Source organism: Pteronotus mesoamericanus, unplaced genomic scaffold (assembly GCF_021234165.1).
Source record: "Pteronotus mesoamericanus isolate MK-2021 breed Mesoamerican mustached bat unplaced genomic scaffold, CSHL_Meso_final scaffold_174, whole genome shotgun sequence".
Lineage (NCBI taxonomy): Eukaryota > Metazoa > Chordata > Mammalia > Chiroptera > Mormoopidae > Pteronotus > Pteronotus mesoamericanus.
This window is the reverse complement of record NW_026555309.1, coordinates 1969043-1995535: the sequence shown is the minus strand read 5'-3', so window position 1 is coordinate 1995535 and position 26493 is coordinate 1969043. Positions and strand designations below refer to the sequence as shown.

At 35.2% G+C, this 26493-nt stretch overlaps 1 protein-coding gene across 1 annotated transcript in view; it reads left to right on the top strand.

Moving 5' to 3' along the window:
• The window catches only part of TOX (thymocyte selection associated high mobility group box), a 302922-nt gene that overhangs the window by 246427 nt on the left and 30002 nt on the right, over positions 1 to 26493 (top strand). The window contains exons 4-5 of the mRNA XM_054590158.1: positions 13243 to 13524; positions 25686 to 25916. Coding sequence (XP_054446133.1) covers positions 13243 to 13524; positions 25686 to 25916 — 513 coding nt within the window. The remainder of the gene's footprint in view (positions 1 to 13242; positions 13525 to 25685; positions 25917 to 26493) is intronic.

The window sequence follows — 26493 nt, the reverse complement described above, 5'->3', positions numbered from 1 at the left end:
AGGGCACACCCACAGGTCAGCAAACAATTAGTCCATATTGCATAGGCACAACACTGAGAGGAAAATTCATGCTCTTAAAATACTTCAAGATTTACTGTAAAAGGAATGTATATTACATTTCCTTTAGAATCAGGTGTTTAACTGGACCAGAAAAGTTGGCAAGGTTTTCTAGAACAGTCTTCAACCTAGACCCACAGTAAGACTTACACATCCACATCTTCTCTCACAGAATGTTTTATTTTCTTTTTCCCCCTGGATAACATTTCACTAACAAGTGAGTTGCACCAATTGACAAGTGGGGCAATATAAAGAAAAGTTTTGATCAAAATGTTGAGTCAGTGGTTTCATGAAAGCATCATTTATGTAACAACATTTTTAGCTAATCAAATGAATGTTGTAAAGATCCAAATAAAAATGACTACTGTTGGTATGACTATAAATATTTTTTACAACCCAATGAAAAAACCCAAGTTATTTTTGAAACATTAGGCCTATATTCGGGATGTGATAAAGTAGTCTTTTTGCTAATGTAGCATCAAATGTTAGTGTGTCTTATTGGCTTCTATCAGTTAGAACAGCTTGATACTTTAGATTATATTCTGATATATAGTCTTAAAGCTAAAGACTATGTCTTTAACCATGTTAAGATTCAGAAAATAAAATATTTGAAAATAAAAAATGCTAATTGCCAAATAGAAGTCAAACTATCAGATTGTTCTTAGTCACATTTTTAAAAAGTATGATTTGATTGTATATTGAATTTTTAAGGTCTAAAATCATTCTTTACTTTTGTGAAAAAGCCACATAATTATTTTATTTTTGTTCAATTTCATATCACATTTTCTTAGACAAATCATTACTTTTATGAAAACATAGTAGAAATAATGAGCGTTCAATAATCAGATGGTGTATCTAGTGTCAATCATATTGCCTTCAGAGTAAAATTCTACTTATTTCCAGTTTTCAAATGTCTTGCTATGTTAAAGCATTCTTAATTCTCAGTGATGCTCACTGCAATTTTAATGCAATGCAGACAGACTCCTTGTTGCAGCATTATTTGCACATTTCAGTCACATTTGTCAGCCATTTGCTCCTTGCTTGGAAGCCATGCTCCTTCCTCTGCAATTCTATAGCATTGTATCTTTGTTTGTATTATAATGAGTCTCCCAACACTGTGAGCTCTTCAAGCACAGGGACAGTCTTATCTATCTTTATTTCCCTTAGGATCTTTCATAATACCAGGCACAGAATAAGTGTTCAGTAAAATATTTCTAATTGAATTTCCTTCCAATCATTCTAGGTTCTAGCTGCATCTTCCCAAGCAAGCTTTTCAAACCATCCTTTGTTAAAAGAACAGCTAAAAACATCAGATCATACTTCCATACAAGGTCAGCAGCAAGGGTGCCATTGTTATGCTGTGGGCTTTGAGGTCCAGCAGCCTGTGACAACTTCCTGCTGATCCACGAAGTAACAGAAGAACCCCCCTCTCTGAAATCTTGGTTACTCACAAGTGTGTTGGTCTCACCTGGTATTGTGAGAGTTAAATAAGGCACTGCATATAAACTTTGTAGTACTGTGTTTGATAAATAAGTTGGGGCAAACAAGTATTAGATAGTTATAATAGAATTTAAGATCACAGTTACCAATGCTAGCTACTAGCACTGAGCAGTTGAGGACACTGACTAATCTGTGGATAATTAACTGGTTGTTAGGCATAGCCCAGATCAAATCAGTTGTGCCAAGTGTAGTTTCCTGGAGAAATGGATTTAATATGGAAAAATTTATTTGCTATTTTTTATAATCAATACCCAAATATATTATTTCATCATCATATAGGGTTATAATTATGCAGAATTAAGATATTTTAAAACTTTTTAGACAATAATTATCTATTTTAACATATATTGAGTAGATATGTAACCTATAAATGATGTATTATTCAAATTCTTAATTTCAGTGCTTTAAAATCAGCCTCTATTTAAACTTAATTATTGGTTAAGTGTGTCTAATGTTAGTGGACATTGAAAGATCAAAAAAACTGAAGATATTGTCCAAATTAAAATTTAAACATGTACCTCACATATTCTAAAAGAACATGTGTGCTTCTGTAATAATAATTTTATTATCACTAAGTTACAGGATAGATTTTTAATTATGACCTTTATATCAGTATAAACCATGTATTTGGGATTAAAAGCTTACTGCTTTAACTAGTCTAGTTAAAGACTATGGCGTGATACATTCTGGGCTCCAACTTTTCTAAAAACCAGAGAACACTTCTAATAACACTTTTCTAATTTCATGGTTCAGTGCACAGTCAGTAAAGATTTAAATAATTCAGAAAGAAAGCCTATTCTCTTTCTTTATTAGAAGTTTCAGTCAGGCAAATTCTTTGACATTTAATAGGTTTTTAACCCTTTTAATAACTTTTTTATAATGAAATTTATTGGCAGTTGTTTTAAAGAAAGGGTTATTGTATTTGCATGAATAGCAGTCAGTAGTTTTTATGATTAGTTTTGAGACCTTGACCTTCTATGACTCAAAGTGAATAAAAGCATAAATGAGTGAATAATGTTAACAGTAGGTAAATTACGTATACCCAGAAATATAGAGACCATATAGAACCACTTTCATCTCATTATCTAACATGGTATAAAATTTTGTCAGACAAATATTTAGATTTCTAATTGTTTTAAAGGAGCTTAAGGTCTCTTACAGAGTCAGATACTTTAAAGGAACTAAAAGACATTGTAATTTTCCTAGACTGATTTTACCAATTTATTAATACTATACTCAGTGGAAGAGGATTTCCAGCCTTTTCCTATCTTGGTTTCATGCTACTTTAATGTTTTATAATATATTAATAAAAGGATTATTGAAAGATTTCCATAATAAAATACTAATTTAAAACTGTACTTTTTTCAAGTCCCCAATAAGTTGGGAGCAACACATTCTGCACAAGGAAGCTATCTGGCCTGAGCAGAATATAAGGTTTTAATTTTGCTTCTTGAGATGTACTTTTAAGTGAATGTCATGTGTATCTAATGATTTAAGAGCCTCTAAATGAACTCAAATATCACTTTTCTGAACTGATGTTAAGAAGTCAATATTCCACTTGACATCTCCCTTTTACTAACATCACATTAGCATTCCAGTGGAGAGTATAAAATTCAGTTAAATTTTCAGGTTTAAATATAGTATAAAGAATCATTTCAGCTGACTTGTGATTTTATAAATATACAGAGCTAGTTCTCATAGGTAAACCATGAACCCCCATGGGCCATGTCTCATAGCATTTCCCAATTTTCTTGTCACCTGCCCTTCCAATTCATTCTTTTCTTTTCAATGCACACAATCTTTTGAAAGTGTTCCAAAAATAAGATACATTATTCAGTCCCTTCCCTGGGCACATCAAAGCAGAGGTGATGTGAACAAACATTAGCATGTTTGAATACACTTTAATATAAGATTATTGCCCCACGAGCAAAGTACTGCCTACACTTTGTAGTGCAAAAGTAAAAGACATAATTTATACAGAAGAAAGGAGGGGGTGATTCTAATCACAAGAGCCTAACTGGGGATCAAACCTGCAACATTTTGGTGTATGGAATGGTGCTCTAGCCAACTGAATCACTTAGCCAGGGCTCAAACCCTTTTAAATAATACAGAGCTTTCAGTCCGTGTGAATTCATGTCCTTCCGTTAACCAAAATTATGAGAGATGCTCCCTGTCAATTAACAGTTGAGCTTGCCTGTTGCACATTTTGTATTTCCTTTATGTGAGCTGGGCAGAGGAGCCCTTTCAAGGGCTCACAGAAGCACAGTGCCACTCTTGGTAACATGGATGTTGATAGTTTAACAATAACAATAGGAGACAAACAGTGTAGGCATGAAACCATCAGGAATGGGATGCCTCAATGTGAGTAAAAAACATCTTTCCAACTGTGGGATCAAAAGGCGTAACTATACCCCATAACCTCCTGGCCCTCACTGTGATCCAAAGGAGAAATTATGTGTACTGAGTTGATGGAAGAGAATGGTGTACTATGAAGTGGAATACCTTTGATACATTAAATTTTCTGAACTTTGTATCTATTGTTTTTGCACAGTGAAACCCTGTGCTCTGTGCCATAAGCTGCCCAGCTCATCCCAGGGAAGGACTCCACTAACACATGCTTTTGGCTAGCAGAGTGCTTGGTCACAACTATCCCATGCTTCATTGTAAACTAGAACTAGTCATGGAAAGAGATTCAAGGATTACAACAAGTGATAAATATCAGCATCTCCCACAAAAGGTAATGCATATAAGGAGCAACAACAAAAATAAGTTTGTGTCTGGTAAAACATCTTCTTCGTCATTACCCCAGTTAATCCTCCCAATCACACTTTAAAGCAAGCATTTAAAGTCAGTATATCTCTCTCATATTTATCTCCTTAAACTTGATCACTATCAAACAAACTGCATTTATCCTATTACCTATTTCCCCCATTAGATTGTGAGTTGCATTAAGGGCATGGATTTCAGCGTGCATGATCATGTGGTTTACCTGATACCTGGAGCGGTGTCTGGCACATAGCAGGCCCTCAATAAATATTTGTTGTTGAAAACTTGTTACCACTATTTACAGAGGTTGAAAAAGCTAGATAACTCATTAGAAACAGAGCCAACCTGATCATGTCATGAGCAGGGTTCCCTCCACTGCAGGACACTACCTCCCGTCTAGAAAAAGGAAGGAATCAAATGTAATGTATAAAATTGCTTTTTCAGTTATGTTTATAAAAATGAATCTAGATGCATACACTAGGGCCACTAAGATGCCTCTTCCAGAGGATGTGCAGAAATAGAAGTTGAGTTTGGTCAAGGACGGCCAGCGCCTGTCAAGGACAACGAGGACAGCGAGAGATGGAATTTCCCCTGTCACTCTGTGGCTCTTTGATGATAGTCAATGGCTGATCTTTGGTTCATTCCTGGGAGAGTATATAAAATTTTAATTAATTAAATTAAAAACTGGTTAAATGATCTTTAGCCAGTGTAATTTTTAGCCATGAGTTTTAAAGCTCTCAATGACATTTTCTTCTAACACATCAAATCTGTTGAATAGCAAGCATCCCATTCATGGAAAAGGCCACAGTTTGAAGGAGGAGGGTAATCAGGCATTATTGAAGTTTCTGTGAGCCTAAGAGTTTGTTTTTTGAGGTGGTTTTAATCTTCTCCAAAAATGGTGGTTCTAGAGAGTGCTATGTCCTCCCATTTGGCAAATATCTAATTAATTGCGCTCCTGAGTTCTTGCTTTTCTGTGATAATTAGTTTTACAATGACTACCCTAACTACGAATATTCCATTTTAGTATATTATAAAGAAATCTGAGCCCTATGTGTTCATATTGTCTTTTGGAAGAAAAGTAGATTCCAAATGTTAAAATCAATAACAATTTTGTTTTGGGAACTTTATAATTAAAATCAAGTTATCCTGACTCAATATTGAAGATAAAAAGACATTTTCATAAAAATGTCTAATCTTTCTTTTGAACCTAATTTTTCCTAATATTTAAAAATATTGCATGTGCTTTGCATATGTATTTTCCAGGTTTTCTCTCTTTTGACATTATCGACCTTCAATATTGGAAGTCCAATAGCCAAAAAAGTTAAAGTTTGTTTAAAGTACGCATTTTTTAAATAATAAATAGATCACAAAGATCACATAGAAACTATTTGATTTGTTTGGACAACAAATAATTTAGCTTGCTCTTGGAAGTACATTTAGGTAAACAATAAATAAAAATTGATTATTAAATTACCCATGTGTTTGTTCTGATATATACATTTCCATATTAATTGAATTCCTGACAAAAATATGCAATCAAATTGGGGAATTAAATAATATCAACATTTACATTTTTCTCATAGCCTCCTCGAGTGCATTAGTCCTAAGAAAAATGGAACTGTTTAGCCTTCCTGGACTGATTAACCATGCAAGGCTGGATGGACTACCAAAAGCGAGGCTCAGAAGTCTTTATTTAGATGCTAAAGACTGTGTGTGTCAAATACTGTGTATAAAAGGAACCGAGAGTAAGCACTTGTCACAGCCTAAGCCAGCAGGGTCTCCTCCTGGCCCTGGGGAAAGCACTCAACAGCAAAGGGTGTCAAATGCTGACAGACAGGAGTAAATGGAAGGGCTTCAGAGATTCCTCACGTTCTCTTGTTCCTACTGCTACTGGCAAACTTCCAGGCCTTGCCTGCAAAGCCCACTGAAAGCAGCAGCTGGCGAGGCACATTAGCAAATAAGGCCTCAGGCCTCCCCATGTTCCAGGCTCTGTTCACCAACTGCTATTCACTCAAACAGCTGGATCAGAGCGAGCCAAGATGTCGTTAGGGTTTTATGTGTACAACTGTTTTGATATGGATTGTCTGCTAGAGGCAGAGATAATGATAGCTTTCAAGGCTTGCGCATTGGACTGGGAAGGATGCTGATATTTGAAAAAAAGAAAACAGACTCTGGAAAGATTGTGAAACACACAGCTTTAAACACTGAAATGCAGGCCTTTACTTGTTCTGGTGCCATTCAAGTATGCAGTTTTAACAGTCTTTAGTCTCTAATACAACTAATGTTGTTCCAAGGATTTTTTTTTTTTTTGGAGGGGGAGAATATTATAGCTACACCAAAGTGTTACTTATTTTAAAAAATAACCCAAGAACCCTGGCCAGTATGGCTTGGTTGGATTGTAATCTTGTAACTGAAAGGTTGTATGTTCAATCCCTGGTTGGGGTGCATACAGGAGGCAACTGATTGATGCTTCTCTCTCACATTGATGTTTCTTTCTGTCTCTCTTCCTCTCTCTCTAAAGGCAATGAAAAAAAATGTCCTTGGGTGAGGCTAAAAAAATAATAATAACTCAAGATGAGCAACCTGAGTATTTTTTTTTCCTTTTCAAAGAAGTCAAAGGAAAATAAAGGGCGATCACATGCTGAAACATTTATCAGAGTGCCTAAAGTTTCCTGCATGAGGGCTGTCCTCAACCTGGAGTTATCGCTCTAGGTAGTTGGGTGAGAGAAGAAAGAACGTAATATTGGCATTAAACCATGGATGACAAGGCAGGTCATGAAGGAGAATATATATCTGCTTTGGTTTACTAATTGATTTAACTGAGCATTTGCTGTTCATTAATTGGAATAGTTTTGAAGAAACTCAAACAAAATTTTCTCTTTATTATCATAATCTACCTCCATTCTTTTAATTGACTTTTTTTAGTTCCCATAATTATGGAACAATATTAATACTCAATAGAAATCTTTAAAATCAAAGAAAACAGTTCTGACTTTCAAAAAAAGTAAAATCTAACACCTGTGTTCAACAGATCCAGTTTCCCTGATAAAGAGATACATATTAAGAGCCATTCAAAACTAAAATGCCAATGACATGCAGGACTTTTTACTAAGAAAACATGAAGTTCACTGGGCTTGAAATCAACAAAATGAAAAGTACACACATTGGAAAGCACCTCTGAGACATTTGGGTCCTGAGAATGTAACAGATGTTGTTCCCAAAAGATCAAGGGTTTGTAATACTGTGCATGTGAAGCCAGCATCATCAATCCTAATTGGACCTGGCTTCAACATCTATCCAGTGTAAAAAAGGAATGTGTCTTAAGTACCAACCATGTGCTAAGATCTGTGCTAGAAACTGTGCTTGCAATGGTCAATAAAATAGATTCTATTCCTGTTTTTTTGAATTTATATTCTGTTAGGGTATGTCAGTTAAGATTAGGTTCAGCTGTATATAATAGAAAACTTGAAATGACAGTGATTCTAAAAAATGTAAGCATCTACTTCCCTTTCACATTAAAGACTCCCATGGTAGGCAGACTGTCCGGGCTCTGTTGGTTCCATGATAGTCAGACGCTCAAGCACCTTCTGTCTGCATTGTCCTAATTTTTTCAAGCTCTAATCACAGTCACATATTTGCCAGCAGAAAGGAACAAAGGAAATTGAACCTTTCCCTTTAGGAAGATTTCTTAGGAGTACCACATAACACTTTCATTTACATTTCATTATCCAAAACTTGGTATGGCCACACAAAGCTACAAAGGAAGTGCCTTCTGTTAGCTAGCTTCTTGGCTAGGCAACTAAATACTGGGGGACTGTCTCTCAGGACAAAAGTATAATGAATGTCAGAGGGTACAACTTGAGGTTTCTGCCATAAAGGGAAATAGGCATTATTCACATTTTCTCTTCATCTTGTGATGAATGCTAGATTAAGTTCACACAAAAATAGAAAAACCATCAAATTCACTATAGTTAGTTCATACTTAATAACAGTTATTTCTTCATTTATATAATGATTCAGCAAATATTTTTTGAATACTTGAAATATATAATTTAAGTAGCTGTAACCAAGATTACTGTCAGAAAGTGCATGCACATTAGACTAAAGAATTTTAAAGTAGTGTCTCCCATAAAGAAAGTACAAACAAAATGCTTTGGTAGTTCAGTGTAGAAAAGTTCTTAAAGCTTTGTAGATGAGTTGATTTTTTTTAATTTGACTTTAAAATACATTTAGGGTTTGGATATGTAAGTATTGTCAAAAGAACGCAAATACATAAAAATAATCATAATTCATTTCTGCTTTAATCTCTGTCAGTAGAAAGATCTGAGATCATTTAAGCTTTCCCATCCTCAAAAAAAAACATGTGCAAAACCATCATTCTTATAGGGCTGCCTCACAGGGGAATAATAAGGCTCAATAGGTAAAACTACTGTGCAAACCATAAATCACTAAGCAAAATAAGGTTTTTTAAACTGATTTTTAGAATTCCAAACAGCAGATGATCAGAAAGTGAATGCTAAAAGAATGTAATAGACAAAGCCACACATTTAAGGAGGCATAGGCAAAGAAAAGCAATTAATCGAGTTTAGCTGAACAATAAAGTATGTGAAGGACAGTTACAGGAATCAGGTTTATTTGGAATTTTCAATGGCATGCTGGAGAGATTAGATTTATTTTGGTAGGCGGGGATCATTGGGAAGTTTTTGAGTCTAAAGCTCATGAAGATTAATTTTGCTGTACTCTTCAAAGTGGAAGTGAAGAGAATCTTTTTAGTTAAGTAGCTATTGTAAGTGAAGAGATAATGAAAGCCTGAAATACATGAATGGGTGTGGAAATGAAAGGAAGGGTAGATGGGAGGAATATTTTAGAGCAGACTCAATGGAACTCAGAAGAGTTTGAAAGAAAAGGAAAGAATAAAAAATGACTAGAACATTTTGAGTAAAGGGGACATGAAGAATTTAGGTGTCATCACCAAAATTGGACACATTGTGCAAAATAGGTTTGAGAAAGAAAACATTGTTCATGTTTCTAGCAGAGGTGATGTCCCAGTAGTTGTCCAGCAGGCAGTTGCAGACCTAGACCTGGGGTTTTGGTCAGAACTGTACATTTTAATGTAAAACATTCCCCACTAACAGAACCATGATGAATCTTAGCTAGGTAAAAGAAATGTGAATCAGAAACAGAATGTTAGAAAATCATTTAGGGTGGGAAGTTGTAGGAAGAAGAGAAGCTGATAGAGGAGTCGTGAGGAATCAAAGAAAACCGCAGTTGTTATTAACATGACTTAAGTGAATTATTTACACTAAGTTAAAAATATTAGAAGTTAATAGGAAATAATATTTTGCAAGTTGAGGCTGTATATTTGACCTCACGACCTGTAATCAATCAATCAATAGAAGGAAGCCAGTAATCAAAACATTTGCTTACCCCCCATGAGATAACTATTCTTTTTTGTCAGTAATCAGATTCTATCCAGTTTGATTTTCCCTGTATTATCCATTAGGCAATGATGAATATTGAACTGACTCCTATGAAAGCAAGGTAAAATGAAAATACTTCTCCTAATTCACAAATATCACCATGGGTGTTAAGATCTGACTATGTCTAAGTGCATCTGAGAGCTAAGAGAAAAGTATGCTCTCTAATTTTTGATTGCCACCATCTTAACAGGAAAATTGTTTTTAGATTTGGTGTTAAAACTGCTGTCTGAATGGACTAACACCATTGGTGACAAGATATTTTCAACTAATAATGAGGCTGTTGAAAAAGAGGTATGTTGTTGAGTACCTCAGTGTCCCTACCTGAATTGATTCTTTTTTTCAATCCTCATCTGAGGATATATGTCCATTGACTTTTTTAGAGAGAGGAGAAGGGAGAGAAAAGGAGACACATCTATGTGAGAGATGTCTTTCCCATGCATACCCTGACCAGGGATCAAACCCACAACCTAGGTATGTGCCTTGACTGGGAATTGAACCCACAACCCTTTGCTGTACAGACAACACTCCAACCAACTTAGCTACCCGGCCAGGGCCCGAATTGATTCTTTGCCCTTCTGCCATGCCTGCCTCCCTCTACTAATAGTACAAAAGTGGGAATACAAAGTTTAGTGACTCAAGATCTACCAACAACACCAATGACTGTATTTTATTTATTTTTAGAGAGAAGGGAAGGGAGGGAGAACTAGAGGAAGAAAAACATCGATGTGAGAGAAACATCGATTGGTTGCTTCTTGTACATGCCCCAGCCAGGGACTGAACCCGCAACCCAGGCGTGTGCCCAGACCGAGGGTAACTGGTAGCCCTTTGCTTTGCAGGACTATGCCCAACGAACTGAGCCATGCCAGTTAGGGCTACCCACAACACTAATTAACATGAGAAAGCAATCAGAAAGATTACAAAATGATTGAAGAGATAGGTGCTATAAAGTGAAATTGCTTTAGACTCTTGAAGACCCTTGGTTGTCCAAAATCTGGAAACTACATGTAAGTTTATTTAAAAATTGTGTTCTCCAATATCATATTAAAAACCATGATATTTCTGAAAGAGTAAGATTAAGGACTGAGCTTCAAACTGACAAGTTGTAAACTGTTCATGCTTTGTACCTTGAGATTCATGTGAAGGAGAAATAATGATGTCAATTAGCTAAATATTTTTGGAAAGATAATTCAGTTAAAATATGTTTTTGCTAGTAAATATTTTTCATATTCTCTTACAAACACATGTGTTTGAACATGCACGTCAGTGCTTTGTTTAGTGCAGCGTTGAGAGAGGGGCTACCGCCTCTAGGACAGCACCCACGTGGGCTTCCCTGCTCTGCGCTCACCGTAAGAGGGCTATTCCGAAGGGTCTAAGAAAAAAAGGAATAGGACTCCAGGCCATTAGAGAGTAAGTCTGAACAGAGATTTGGTGTATACTGCCTCTTCTGTGCCCTGACTTTCATGGTCCCCTCTGCAAGTGGCACAACTTGCAGGATATCTGAAAGCTAGTACTATTTCATATGGCAGGTCAGCTTATAGAGGTTACGGGAACAGCTAAGGAGAAAAAACTATTTTAGTAAATGTGAGTGGAAGTAACATGAATAGACTAGGTAAAAACAATCAATTTGGATAGACAACATTAGACAAGGTGTTTTTGATTATTTTTCATGAACTATAGCTTTTTCTGTGGGACACATTCAATGTTGAATCAGCTGCTTAATACAATAGGAAGTATCAAAGACTGGAATTGAGAGATGCAGATTTTAACTCCAATTATGTGACTTGGGAAAGTCTTAACTTATCTCAGCTCTATTCATTCTTACTTACTTATCCTACAAACATTCAAAAAGCTAGTACTATGGCCTTCCCCTAAGATTCCTCTTCTATAGACTGAAAACATGTCACTAAGGACCTCTGAAGCTCGAACACGTAACAGCAACTTAATGAAGAACTTCATAAAAAAAGGAGAACCATGAGCCACTTTGGAAGGATTGGATTCCTCCTTCATATAGTTTAAGTTATGGGAATAAAATGTTTATTTGGACCAGAAAAGCAAGAGATACAAAACCCTCACCAAGAGGAGCCAGATTCTAGGATACCTAGAACTGAGTCTGAAGATGAAGCAGAGCGGGAGATGGAAAGGTCTGAAGGGTGATGTTGACTCATAAGAGGCCTCATGGTGGAGACAGTAAACCTAACACAAGCAGACACCTCTTTGGTCACACTTCAGTTTCAGATGGAACTAACTAGGTTGGTAAAATGACTAGAGAGCATTGGTAGGAAATGATTTTATTACCAAAAGAGAAAAAAAGCCTGTGACTAAGTTGTTTCATTGACCTTTACAGTGTGTCTGTGTCATGATATTTATAGACAGGTAATTACTAGGCATTCTGACACCATGTGGGAGCTTTTTTAAAAATGAAACTGAGAAAGATAACATTATTAATTTTATTTCTTTAGTTCCAAACTGTAACTTTAACTGCATATCCTTTCACTGCTTTTCTTTTTTCCATTTTTTTTCTTTTTGCTCTCTCATTTTATGAACCAAGAACTGCATAAAATCTCCAAGCCCCCTCAGAGTGAACAAACTGAGCTGCTTCTATAAGTACCACAAGATATTCCCCATTATTTTAAGTTTGATAATGCCAGAGAAATGTTAAATGAAATTCACCATACTCCTCTTACACAACACATTTGACCTCTAGGTATGTTAAGAGCTTCATCCTCCAGTGCTTTTAATTCTAATCCTTGCAGAGATGAAATTCATTGCTTGAATTACAAGAGTGAGTCTCATTAAGGCTAAAAAGCAGTGACCCAGATAGCATAATGGATTAAAATGGTGACCTTGCAACTTTAGAAATTCACTTTCAAATCTGACTGTGCAGTCGGATCATTTCAATAGTCAATTAATCTATTGGTTAATACCAACTGTGAGAGTTCTAAGTCTGGGAAGTTAGTAGATCATTCTGGCCAATACTAGCTATACTGTGGTAGCTAATACTACCACAGTGCACTTAACTCCCAGAACCTTTCTTAAATAATCACAATAAAAGAAAGGGTGTCATAAACTCCTGTGAATGTTGTAATCACTAATAATTATATATTTTTGAAACTAATACCATAAATATCTATTAATGGTATGTTTATGTTTCTTTAGTAAATAAGGACAATAAATATGATTAGTTGGCTCTTGAATGATGTTGATTGAATTCTCAAATTCTATTCTTTTGGTAACAGGTAACAGCACCTTTTAGGATAATACATACTGTTAGAATTATTCTACTCTGGAGGGGGAAGAGGATGGAAAAATGTACAGTTCTGCAGGACATCCTACAGAAATTTTAGTCTAAGTAAAATCCTACAGAATTTTAAAAATGTTTCCAGAACATGTTACCCGTTTGTGAGAAATTATTCTTATCCTTTTTTTTTTCTTTTCATAGATGCAAGATATACGGAACCCGGAAGGAACTCAGTACAGCTCCCATCCTCAGATGGCAGCCATGAGACCAAGGGGTCAGCCTGCAGATATTAGGCAGCAGCCAGGAATGATGCAGCATGGCCAGCTGACCACCATCAACCAGTCCCAGCTAAGTGCTCAGCTCGGGCTGAATATGGGAGGAAGCAGCGTCCCCCACAACTCACCATCTCCACCTGGAAGCAAGTCTGCAACTCCTTCCCCATCCAGTTCAGTGCATGAAGATGAAGGCGATGAGTCTTCTAAGGTAGGACGGGGTTATTTTTAGGACCTAGGTGAAATTCTTCTTCACTAAAAAAGTATTCTTTGGCATTTTTCTTGACCTGTGGTGGGTGCAAGTTTATGTCAGCCAAAATAAGAAAGATTGGGGGGGGGGGATGTACTTTTTTTGATGAAGCATGAGATTATAAACTGAATGAATTGAAACACCTTGTTCAATTACATTCTTAAGTCCCTAATAAATCCTTTAAATATACATGTATTAAGTACAAAAGTAAGTTGTACCCACAAAATATAGGGTCTTCATAGTGAGCAAGTGAGAATAAGTCTTGTAGGACTCAACAACCAAAATCAAACTGAATCACCACCCATTCAAAAAAATATCAATTTCAATTTAATCATTTTGTTTTCAAATGGCAACATCCCTGGGATACAGTGATGGCTCTGTGTATGTGTGTGTGTGTGTGTGAGAGAGAGAGAGAGAGAGAGAGAGAGAGAGAGAGATTAATGGTTAGATAAAACCTGTGAGATCATCTGACCCAACCATTTCATATCAAGGATGAGGAAAGTAAGGGGCCAGGACATTAGCTGACTCCCTTCCAAAGGAGAAGCCTGGGAGTTTCATTGCTTACCTGTTGTCAGCCCCGTGTCAATATGTTTGTCTGTTTGACTGTCTGTCTATCTTTGTCACATAAAGTTATTTGTATAGGAATATGCATCTTATACATGTCCTTAAATTGAAAAGTTAGCTGCAGAATTCTTTAAAGTATATGGGGCAGTTTTTTTTAAATGACCTCACCAAAGTCAAGTACATTCTCACCCAAAAAACCCAAAGTTATGTCTTTATTGCCTTGCCTATCAATAAAGCACCTTTCAGAATTGTCTCAGTGAGAAGGATCCTTGTGCCTAGTAACTATTTACATGTGTACTCCTAGTTCCTTCTTTTTTAAAAAAATATTACTAATGAATTTTCACTTGTGTCAGCCCTTTGATTTCTTTTCACTTTTGTGAGAATTTTGTTTTTGGGAAATTAAACTTGTTGACATGTTACTAAAGATAGCACTATGGGATACTAAGCTACTATATATGGTTAATTTTCCAATAGCTACACAAATTTTTTAAACATCTGGAAATACAGTGATGTAGATTTATTTAGCCCAATAACAAATTCGGGGCTGCTATATTGACTACATTTTATCATTTTTAGTATTCTTAATGCTCTGGCATTTTGGGGGGCCTTAATGTTGAAAGGACTGCCCCTCCCAGAGCTGGCTAATTCCTAGATAGTGAATGCCACCTGTGAGCACACCTTTGCTAACCAAACCCAGCAATCCAGAACTCACATTCCCAACCATCTCCTTTATAAAATGCCCACATAATTTTCTTAAGAAAATGTATATTATTCTAATGGTATTCAACAGCCAATGAGTACTGGGACTTAAATGTGCACATCAAGAATTTGTTTGTGGCTAGTGATTTAGATATTGGATTTTGCATGGATGATTCAAGTTTCTTAGACATAGGTGATAAGTACTATACTGCAAGGGGAAAAATATATTCTCCTCATAGTGAAGATTATTGACACACTTGAACTATATCTTTTTAAGTGTTCATTACTAGAATTCCAAAAAATTAATGTAAAATTATAACTTCTCTGACAGTATTGTTTATGCAGGATTATTCTTACTTACATAATATTTTCCACACTCTTCAACCAAAGTTGGTAGAATTCTGAGAAGAAATAAATAATTCCTGGAATTGACATTCACAGATTCTGCCATATTCTGTTGGCCTGTAAGGTCCATATCTTAGAATTTGTTGAGGCATGAATTTGTATGTTGTGAGCTTCCAAGCTGGTGTGAAAGTTTGCCAGTGAGTAACCTATCCAAGCATTTTCAATGTCCACATCTCAAAATAACTTAGAACTCACTAATGCTATGATTATGTAGCATTATATAGTAGAATCTATATTCTATAGTGGTATGCTCTTGAATTAGTGATGTGTGAAGGCTTAGGGATGGATTTCTCAAAAATGCCCTGATCAAAATGGCTTTTTGTCTCTACAGGTATTCTCAAGTTCATGTTTAGTTTAAGTACATTTTCCATCTCAAGAATATCCATCCTCCCATTGCAACTCTACATACTGTTCTCCACCTTAATTCTCATGTAAAATTCTCCTCACCAATTTATTCAATTTACATTTATTAAATGACTAAAAATACTCCTCTGACAAATATGCTCAAGCATTCATCATCATAGTTAAAGATTAAAATGGGATTTTTTTTCCTTTATATGTGAGCAGGATTTATGTGGACTATTGTGTTGAAACAGTTCCATTTAAATGTGAAATAACATTAAGTCAAAAGGATTGTTTAGAATCATTTCTAACAAGAGAATTTAAAAAAGAATATTTATTCTCACACCAGTAAAAGAAGTCTTTAAAGCTTCCCTCTTAACACTTCGCGCTCTCTTAAGCAATTACATATTAATTCCAGTTTATCTAATTGAACAATTAAATGAAATAAGTTTGTTTTGACATAAAAACACTGTAAATACATCAATAAAATAAATTATCACCTTATAAACACTACCCATGGTTCCGATTGCTATGGAGCTGTGTTGACAGCCTAAAGTCATAAATTAGACATACAGTAAAACTTCAAAGATACATAAACTTGGGTAGCTTGTGGTTCTAAGCCTGCAATCCAGTACTTGCAATACAACAGACAACTTTAAGACACTTAAATTATCTGGCATTACAAGTATATTTTTAGCACAATTTTCCCTTTAAGGAAATTATGAGCTAAGAATCACAATTTATATTTTTTTATTCTTTTAATTTCACCTTTTCTGCTTAAAATATTCTTAAGTTTTATATGTTTCTCATAAATATCATAGGAAATGGACTTCATTTACATTAACATAGGTACTAAAATATTTGGGTTTATTTCTCCATTAAGTATGTTGCTTTCTATCTGTCCCATATATATCCTATGATTCTTTTTTCTTTCTTACCTTCTTTAAGATTGTCTTAATTTTGCTCATTCTATAATTTCTTATTTTAAGATTGGAAATTTTACTTTTTCTGTTCATTTAGTAGCTAACCCTGACACACAAATGCATAAGAGTATAACATTGATCAATGTCTTTACCCTTCTTATGTTACTTGAATTCTAAACACTCTCCTTCCAATTTATACTGGAGCAGTTATTGCTGTTGTTCAGCTTAATTATAATTTAATTAACTTCTATAATTTAATACACTTTGCAAAACCCTGTTTATTATTTTTAGTCTTTTTCTTTAGATATATTCACATATTCAATCTTTTTTCATCTGACCTCATTTTTCGTATGCCTTTAAAATTTTCTTTCATGAGGATCTGTTGGGACCATAGTTACCTTAATAAATATTTACATTAGATATAGAACTTTAGATTGATAGTGACTCTCTCCTATTATTATGAAGATATTATATTACTCCATTGAATTCTGATTTTCATTATTGCTTTTGAGAACTCTACTGCATCATTGTTTTCCTTTGAAAGTAATCTGTATTTCCTCTCTGACTAGTTTTAAAATTTTCTCTTGCCCTTATTGTCCTTCAGCTTCACTGTGATGTGTGTTTCTTTAAATTTATCCTGAATTTAAATGTTTCTCTTTTTTTATCAATTCTAGGACATTTTCAGCCATTCTTGTTTTTCAGATGTTTCCTCTTACCATTCTTGCTCCCCTCCATCCTGCAATTCTGATAAGATATATGCTAGACTTTCTTGTCTTATTCTCTATAACTTGCTGCTTTTATATTTTCCATTTCTTTGCCCCTCTGTATTACATTCTGCTTAATTTATTGAAATCAATTTCCCAGTTCATAGTAAATCTTTTTTTCAGCAATATCTAATTTGAAACTGATCTGTTGAGGTTTTAATTTAAATTATTTTATAATTGTGGTTTTATTTGATTCTTTCTCTGATATGTTTAGACTTTTTTTTAGTTGCTTGCTCTTTTTTTCCATACCCTTAGTCTCTTTTGTTTCTTTAAGCATTTGCTAATTCCAGCACATGAAGTCTTTTGGAGTCTGAATCTACTCTCCATTATTGCTTCTGGCTCTTGTTTTTAATGCCTTGTTTGATATTACTTTTTTGTTTTTGGAATGACAGCTGACATGAATTACAACCTTATGAGACTTCTATTAGACATGATTTGAAAGTGAAGTCCTCTAACGATGATTTGTGTTTGCTTCTGCCAAGCATTATGGACTATTACCGTCTAGAACCACACTTGGCTTAAAAATTTTTCAAATCACCCAAATAGTATGCATTCAGGGTAGATCAATGCAAATGCTGGCTTCTATTTGTGGACTGCCGCAAAAGATGTTTCCGTTCTTCACTCAGTATCATCCTTGCAGATCCTGTGAAGGCACATGCAAGAGAAATCATTTTATTTCCCCTTTAACCTAAGACTCTAATTCTTTTCCACCCTAACTTTAATAGGAACCCTCCTTCTAAATATCCCACTTTTGAAAAACAATGGGCTTTGTCTTCTCTCTACTGCACCTTTGACTCAATTTCACCAGGCTTAGCAACTATCTTTAAGGTGAAAGCTTGTTTCAGTACTTTGCTTATATTTCTGGGTTCCTGCTTTTGCTTACTGTTTGCTTTTGAAAGTTTCTTACTAATGCACTAAGTTCCTCAATGCGTGTGCTTTGCCATACTGGACAGAAAAAGAGTTGGCTTTTTTTTTTTCTCAGACAATAGAATAAGTCATTAGATCAACAATTAAATAAGCCCTTAGAAAAGTATTTTTTATTTATCACTGTTCTATAAACAAGAAGATTCCTGAAATAACATAAAAATGATAGTCTCTGTAAACATTAAATAAAATCAAAGTGTTAGAACCAAAAATCAAGTCACATATCTATAATAGGACAGAATATTTAAAATTGGGCCTTCAAAGTCTCATATTTTCCACATTAATTTCTCTATTATGCAATTGTTCAACACTTCGCATGCTGTAATATGCATGACACTTTTAAAGAATTCCTTATATCTCTCAGCAATTGAAAAAATATATATCCCTTGTTTATTAAAAAAAAAACAAAAAACGTGTCTCATTGGTTAAGGCTGACCTTAACAAACTAGTTCTGGGAAAAATAATGACATTCAGTCAAATAGCCAGTTAGTACTCGATTTCAAATAGTAGTTCCTAAAATTCATTCAAGTGTATATTAGGATAGAATTTTCAAAGCGTGTTTGTTCATAGATGATTCATACCCTAGTTGACTGAGAATATTTGATTAATTCATGAAATAAAAATAAAGTGAGGCTAAACACAGGCACCTGACGTTTTATTCAGTGGGACTTTTTCTCAATAGTTATGCATTCTTTGTAAGGCAGGAGAAAAACTCCATCCAAAACACCAAGAAGTAAACATAATGTCCCAGATAGGCAAGGTGAGATAAGTGAATCCAACAAAATTTGTAAATGTAACTAATAGGTGTATATAATTGCAATCAACTCTTTTCTTCACTTTAAAGTGATTTGTCTTACAGTAACCCAAATTTCTTATCTTATATAAGGCTATTGAGCGTCTTTGCTAAACTCATCTTAACACAGTACTCAGCTATGTTTGGCGGAATCAAGGATCTTTTTTGAAAAAAAAATGAATTTGCTTTACAAACTGTGATACAAATACAATGTCCCACTCTTGTGAATCATTTCAAAAGTATAGGTTTCATGTACGCTTTTCTATAATTGATGTTTTGAGTCATTGAATGTACTGTTTTTATTAATAGTAATAATAAACCTAATTGTTAAATGAAAGAAGTATTACAGCCTTGCTGATTTCACAGTAACTAGATGACTTACTTTCCATGCTTATTTGAAATTATTGTCATAAGGGGATTTTAGATGGTATAGTTTAGGAAAAAAAAGAACAGATTTAAGTAGCAAAATTTTTTACTTACAGAAACAGTATCATCACAAAAAGTGCTGTGATGTGCCCTGTTTCTATGGTGAAGATTTTATAATATTTACTTTCAATGATAAGAATTATAAGTGGAGTTCTATGTTGTTTGTTCAGCCTATTATGCAGATGGTGCTTGATTAAAATCTATTTTAAACTACAGCGATTACTGCAAGATAGTGTGCATTAAACAGCTCTCCCAGCCTCCATTACAGGCACTGGGACTGCCGCAGTTTATTTTAAATATGCCGATAGACATTTCTCACTTCTCCAGGGACATTTCAATATACACGATTCTTTTTCCTTGAGAGTCTTAACTCCTACTCTGTATTCTTAAGAAATATTATCTAAACAGCACTGCTAACATATGCTTTTTTAAAGTGAAAAATTATTGTTTTCTTGTGATAAATAAGTTAAATACATCACTATAATTAAGCAATAAGACACAAGAGGTGGATTACCCAAAGCCTAAGGATAACTCTGGGGGTTTTAGAAGTAAATCTATGTCTACAAGTAAGTTACCCAAAGCACATGCATCTGTGTAAAGCTTATGTGAAGGTAATATTTCTATGTATTTGTATATGTACTTATTTATTTATGCTTTAATTGTGAAATAAGTCTGTGGATGATCAGGATTACAGTTAGAGCCTCAACCTAGCCGTGTCCTTAGTTGCTATGATTTTCGTACAACTTTTATAAGTGTTTTCAAGTGTCCTTGGCTTCGTAATCCGGAGCCTTTGTCCAGGGCTGTAGAATAAAGGAGTAGAAATGTGTGATAATCCATTGCATGTAAGACACCATAGTGATGCTCTGAGGATGCAGAGATTCACGAGACCTGGTCCTTACGTTCAATGTGTTTGTCACTGTGGGTAGTTTATATGTTTGCATTTCATGGTTTCTTCTCTATTCTAACGGTTATGATGTTGGAATTAAATTTAACTCTCTAGTCTTGGAAATTTAGTAACTTTATAAACATCATACTCTAAAACAATGCCCAATATACAGTGTCGTACTGTCCAATACAGTAGTCACTAATCATGTGTGACTGTTTACATTTAAATCTAACTAATTAAAATTAAGTAAATTTAAAAAATCAGTTCCTTAGCTACACTAGCCAAATGTGCTCGACAGCACAAGTGGCTAATGGCTACCCTTTCAGACAGCACAGAGAACATTTCCATCTTTCCAGAAAATTCTATGAGACAGTGCTACTCTGGACTTTAGAAGTCAGGGCCTCTTAGAAAAATTAGGACATAAAATTATATGCTTTCATCCATCTAAGTAAGAATTCAGGATCCAGACAACACTCAAAATTAAGGTCCAGGGACATATTACAAATCCATTTAGCTAATTTTTCCACCACAATCATATTCATCATCATTGTGCTCATTCCAAATAGTTAGTGGTCAGAAAAGCCAGGTATCTTTCATTATGCAATCTGTTACTAGCATGTAAGTGGATCCAAATTACAGCTACATTTCTTTCTTCAGGGAGGCTTTGCATATGAACAATGACCATGTGTTTTGCAAATATGTGATGGAACTACCTCCAGAAAGTAGGCCTTACACGTTCCAAGTTCATTACACAGAATCTAAAACAGCAGCTCACTCCTGTCTCCTCCCAAACAAAAGAAAAATGCAAAGTCAAAACAAGACCCCCCAGATCAGGAGGCAATGCCCAGTGGTCAAGAGACAGACAGCCTGACCCTTCATAGCACTGCCCATGCACTTGGATACATTAGACACCAAACCACAGCAGGGAGTTTTCATTCCATTACAGTGCATCCCAAAGTGAAAACAAAGATAGTGTGCAAGCCCAGTAAGTTTTTATATGAGGAACATTGAACAATATAATAAATGAGTACCTTCAAAACACATTTTATTTTTTTAAAAAACAGACATCTTTCATGTGTAGTTTTTCTTCTTATATTAGCCTTTGATGAAAGTTGGGGGATTATCTTAAATCATAGTTCGTTTCTATGAGGGAAATTCTGCAATTGGTCAGAATATTATGGTCTAAGAATATAGTTTTAGTGATCTAGTTAATTAGGAAGGAAAGGCAGTGAATCTTGAGAATGAATATTTTATGTGTATCCTTTAGGTTGATCCTCTCAGATGTCAGTTTTCTTGGATGGCAAATAATTCAAAGTGAGGTTCACAGGCATATTTAAAATGATGGTATATCAATATGCTCTTGCTTTCAGGCATGACAAAGGAAAAAGTGATGTAATGTTATGAGACTGGCTGGTAGTCTGGTCATAATGGGATAACACCCACAGCTTAGTGCCTCTCAGGTACTCAATCAGAGATAAAACAGAAGCTCCAGGGTGATGCTCCATCTGCATAAATGGTATCTCCCAAACCTTGAAAATGGAGAGGCAGAGTCATGAAATGCTTGCTTTTACTACATGAACCTCTCAGATTTAACAAGACTGCGTCTTGCTAACCCTACAAGACAAATCAGGAACATAGGAAAAGCCTCCAGACAATGAACTAAATCAATTGGTTGCTTGGAATTATTTACAGTTTCTAACAGGGTTGATATGCATTGTCTCTAAGTGACAATTTGTGTTTTCATATACTTGATATGTAAAGCTTCTTCTTACTGGCAGTAACAGGTTCTCCTGCTTCCTCAGATCATCCCCAGAAAGTAGGGCCGTGTTGTCAAATGCAAAAGTGTAATTGTCCAGTCTGTTAAAGTTGGTCTCACTTCCAGGAGACCTATAACTTGCACCATGCTGTCTAAATACAAATTTAAAAAGGAAATAAGGATGGAGACCTGCAGTTCAAACACAATTTTGGACAATACAGAGATAAACTATTTAAATAACTTGGGGAAGTCTTTTAATAAGAAAATCTACATCGAGTCATAGGAAATTCATCTCTATGATTGACATTTGATTATTTTCCAAAAAGATTGACATAATCTACAATCATGGAGATTTCCATGTGTCCAATCATTAAGTTTTTAATTAAATTTAAAATGAGTCCAGGTAATTTTAACATTCATTTCTCTATACTCTGTTTCCTATTTCTAAATATTCCCATTCCTTCATGAAATATGACCTCCAATATCATGATCACTCCATTTTTAATTTTCTTTATTGTGGGCTTTCTTGATTCCTTTTTATTTTTCTTTTTAATAAATATTTCATTATTATGAATGTAGGGCTGGTCGTATTTACAAAATTTGGAAATTATAAAAATGTAAAGAAGAAAATCATGAAGACTCAGCCTTGTAACTCCAAGAAATGACTATTAACATATGTCAAATGTTTTTTAAAATCTATCCATATTTTCCATCTTCCCACATACTATTGTAAAGTACTCAAGTAAATTAGTGAGGCTTGAGTTCCTGTATCAGAAACCATTTGTTTCATTCATTCTTCAAAATGTATTATTCTTTTATTATTTTTATTACTATTATAACAAATGTTAAGCACATACTGTATGTCAGGAAACATGGTAAGTGCTAGTGTGCAAAGCCAGATGTGAGCCTGCCCTCATGGTGCTTATACTGGGGAATGAGAGATCTAAGTACATAAATTAGTGTATAATTACAAGTTTGATATGTGCTATGAAGGGAAATGGAACCATTGGAAGAGTAGGTGCCCACAGTGAGAAATCAAGTTAGGGGAATACTAAAAAGTCCATTGGATCTAGCAGTGTGACTTGGTGACTTCACTGAGAGTTTAGTGATGGGAGGGCACGTTGAAGTGAGTTGCAGAGCCTGGTTGAAGTGAGTTGTAGAGGCTGCATGCATGCAGCCAACACAGACAACAGCTCTTAGGAGTGTGGATGTGAAGGGAAGAAAGTTCTCTTGAGCCTTGAGACAAAGGGAAAGTTCACTTGTTTAGTCTGACTCTTAAGTACTTAAATTCCAGTTGGAGAAGTAGAATGAAGGGTGTAACAGAGGTGAGCATCTACTCCTAGGCATTTTGATTTAATCCATGTAAAGACAGCCTGGGCATCAAGATATTATTAGAAAGTTTCCCAGATGGTTCTAATGTGCAGCCATATTTGAGAATCACTGTTATAGGTCATATTTGCCTGCATGTTCACTTTAGAGCTATTACGTCAGTTTGCCCTATATCAACACTGTCAATATGCTAGTCCTCTGACAGATTTATGTGGGACCAACCATTTCACAGGCTCACCTCGCAGATCCCTCCTAGCGAAGTTATCTTCCAGTGTTATTCTGCTTTAGCTTGTCAGCTCAGTTCAGAGCATAGAGATATTGATCTACTTCAGTAGACAAACTAAAAATGATCATCTTTTAAATATCTCTCTCACTAAAGACAAAGAATTCACTTAGGGTTTTTTTTTTCTTGTCTCTTTTTGGTTCTTGGACATATCTTTTAAATTGTGAACATATGACCTCACAAATTAGTATTAAGGTCATTTCTTTCCATTCATTCAGTGAAATTTTTTGACACTTCTACCATGCCACAATTAACATTTGAATATCATTTTAAAGTTTTAAATATCATATTATGTAATATATATTATCTCAAAAAATGGTACTGCAGCTGGTTTTCAGTAAAAGAAATAGAGGCGCAGAGAAATTGTGCAATTTGCCTAAGATTGCACTCTAAAAATAGTAAAGAAGGGCATGAGTGTAGTGCCTCTGATGTCATATCCACTGGCCTGTCAGGATGCCATGCTTCCTCTTCAACAGTGGCAGTTATTTTACACAAATTATCCTAACTAGCTATTTATCTGAGGAAACTATATATTACATTATGTTTGCAGAGAAGAAAAAAGAATAGCAGTAACAACAATAGAAGGAGAGGGTGCAGAATCTCCCATGATACGGGTGCCTCCATCAGGAGACAGTGCACATGGGCATTTACGTTGGTGGGGGAGGCACTTGGAAAGAGGAATCCTGCAGAAACATCACTGCTTGATATTCATGGAGCTTCATATAACTTTAGAGCTAGAAATAAATCCTAGATAGAGTCTTTCATTCTATAGATATGAATAAAGCAGCATCACATATAATTGGTTAAGATTATATTTAATGTTCAGATATCTAAGTCTTAAATACATTGTGTGTTTTTCTCCACTTGCATCATAACAATTAAAATTAGGCAAATATTCGTTCTTGAGGACAATGGGAGAAAATAGAATCTATATTTTTTTAACTTTGTCTTGTTCACACTATTCCAGATATTCCCTTTTTTCCCCCTTTGCCCGCCTTCACCCAGCCCCCTGTCCTCTACTGCCCCTCTGGTCATCACCACATTATGGTCTGTATCTATGAGTTATTCATACGTGTTCTTTGGCTCATCCCTTCACCTTCTTTCATCCAGTTCCCCCCATTCCCTCTGACAGTCTGTTCCATGTATCCATGCCTCTGTTTCTAAAAATAGAACCTACTTTTAAATTGGGTATAATGCTATTCTAGAAATATTAGATTCAGGATTTTAGAATCTAGTTTCCAAAGTTTTACTGGCCAATATGGTAGCCACTAGCCACATGTACCTATTTAAATTTAAGGCAATTAAAAGTAGATGAAATTAAAAATTTTGTTTCTTATTCATGTTAGCTACCATTTCATATGCTCATTAGTGACATATGACTAGTGGCTACCACATTGAATTGTGCAGATTATACAACTTTAACTTCACTGCAAGAAGTTCCATTGGACATCACTGACCTATGTCCAGATTATGCCATTCTCTAAGCCATGAGCATTGCATTCTACAGACCTAACTGCAACATCAAAAGCCATTCAATTTTATTTATTGGGCATGTTGCCCATTATGGTTGAAAAGTCATAATTAGGAATGAAAGGATAAACTCAGAAGAAAACAAGTTAAATTGTTCATACAATAAGGTCTCTACAAAAAAAAATGGCAGCTATTATAGTTACAGTGCTACTTACCATCAAGCTTCCCGAATAAGAAAAAGTTAAGAGGGTTTAGGGATAATATTTAATAGATAATAATATTATAAAAAGAATCAATAATATTATTTTAAAGCTATGTACGTTAAGCAGAAGAGGGATGAACATGAAAACTATGGGAAATACAAAGTTTTATCTGGAAAATAAAACAGACAAATCTGGAAAGCAACAGCAACAAAACAAAGTGTCCCTTTGGAATGTCTGTGTTTGCGTGACGTGTACAAATGAGAATGTCTGCGTAAGTCTCAGAGGAGAACAACAATATGATTTGTCCCCAAATTTTCTTAGTTCCTTTTTAATTCTAATTTTATTTTTATTTCAGATCAATGGTGGAGAGAAGCGACCTGCCTCTGACATGGGGAAGAAACCAAAAACCCCCAAAAAGAAGAAGAAGAAGGACCCTAATGAGCCCCAGAAGCCTGTGTCTGCCTATGCGCTGTTCTTCCGTGATACTCAGGCTGCCATCAAGGGCCAAAATCCAAATGCTACCTTCGGTGAAGTCTCTAAAATTGTGGCTTCAATGTGGGATGGTTTAGGTGAAGAGCAAAAACAGGTAAGAAAAGAGGCAAAATGGAGTGGGAATCTCCATGATTTGAGAAAGTGTTGCACTGCAAAGAAATGGTTTCTGAGGATGTTGGGTGAGTTCTTCAGCTTCTAGAACTAAGGTTGGGAATGTACCCCATCCGAACCAGACCACAGGAGACTTTGTCTTTCACAGAATTTTATACCCCTTTATTGCTCTTCTATAAATAGCATGTTAGTCCTTTGTTTCAAAGTTTATATAGTGTAGTTACTTTTGGAAGGACTTTTACATATCCCAGCCAGGATTACATCATTCCTTAATGTTGCCAATGTGATCATAAAAACCTAAAAAAATACTAAAAGTATTTTGAAAACTGTCCACACCTCTCTTTAGTACTTACTATTTACCCTTTTGTCATCAAAACCCTCTTTGCTCTTTGCTAAATGAACCTCGAGTTTAAGGGTTTCTACACTTAGCCATTCCCTAAAGACCACAGGGGAATGTTATTTAATCCCACATACACCCTATTTCTATGCTGTGTTAAATGGGACCAGATGCCGGTTTATTTTCTTCTCTTGTGGATCGCCGTGACGTGACTGAGGACCGT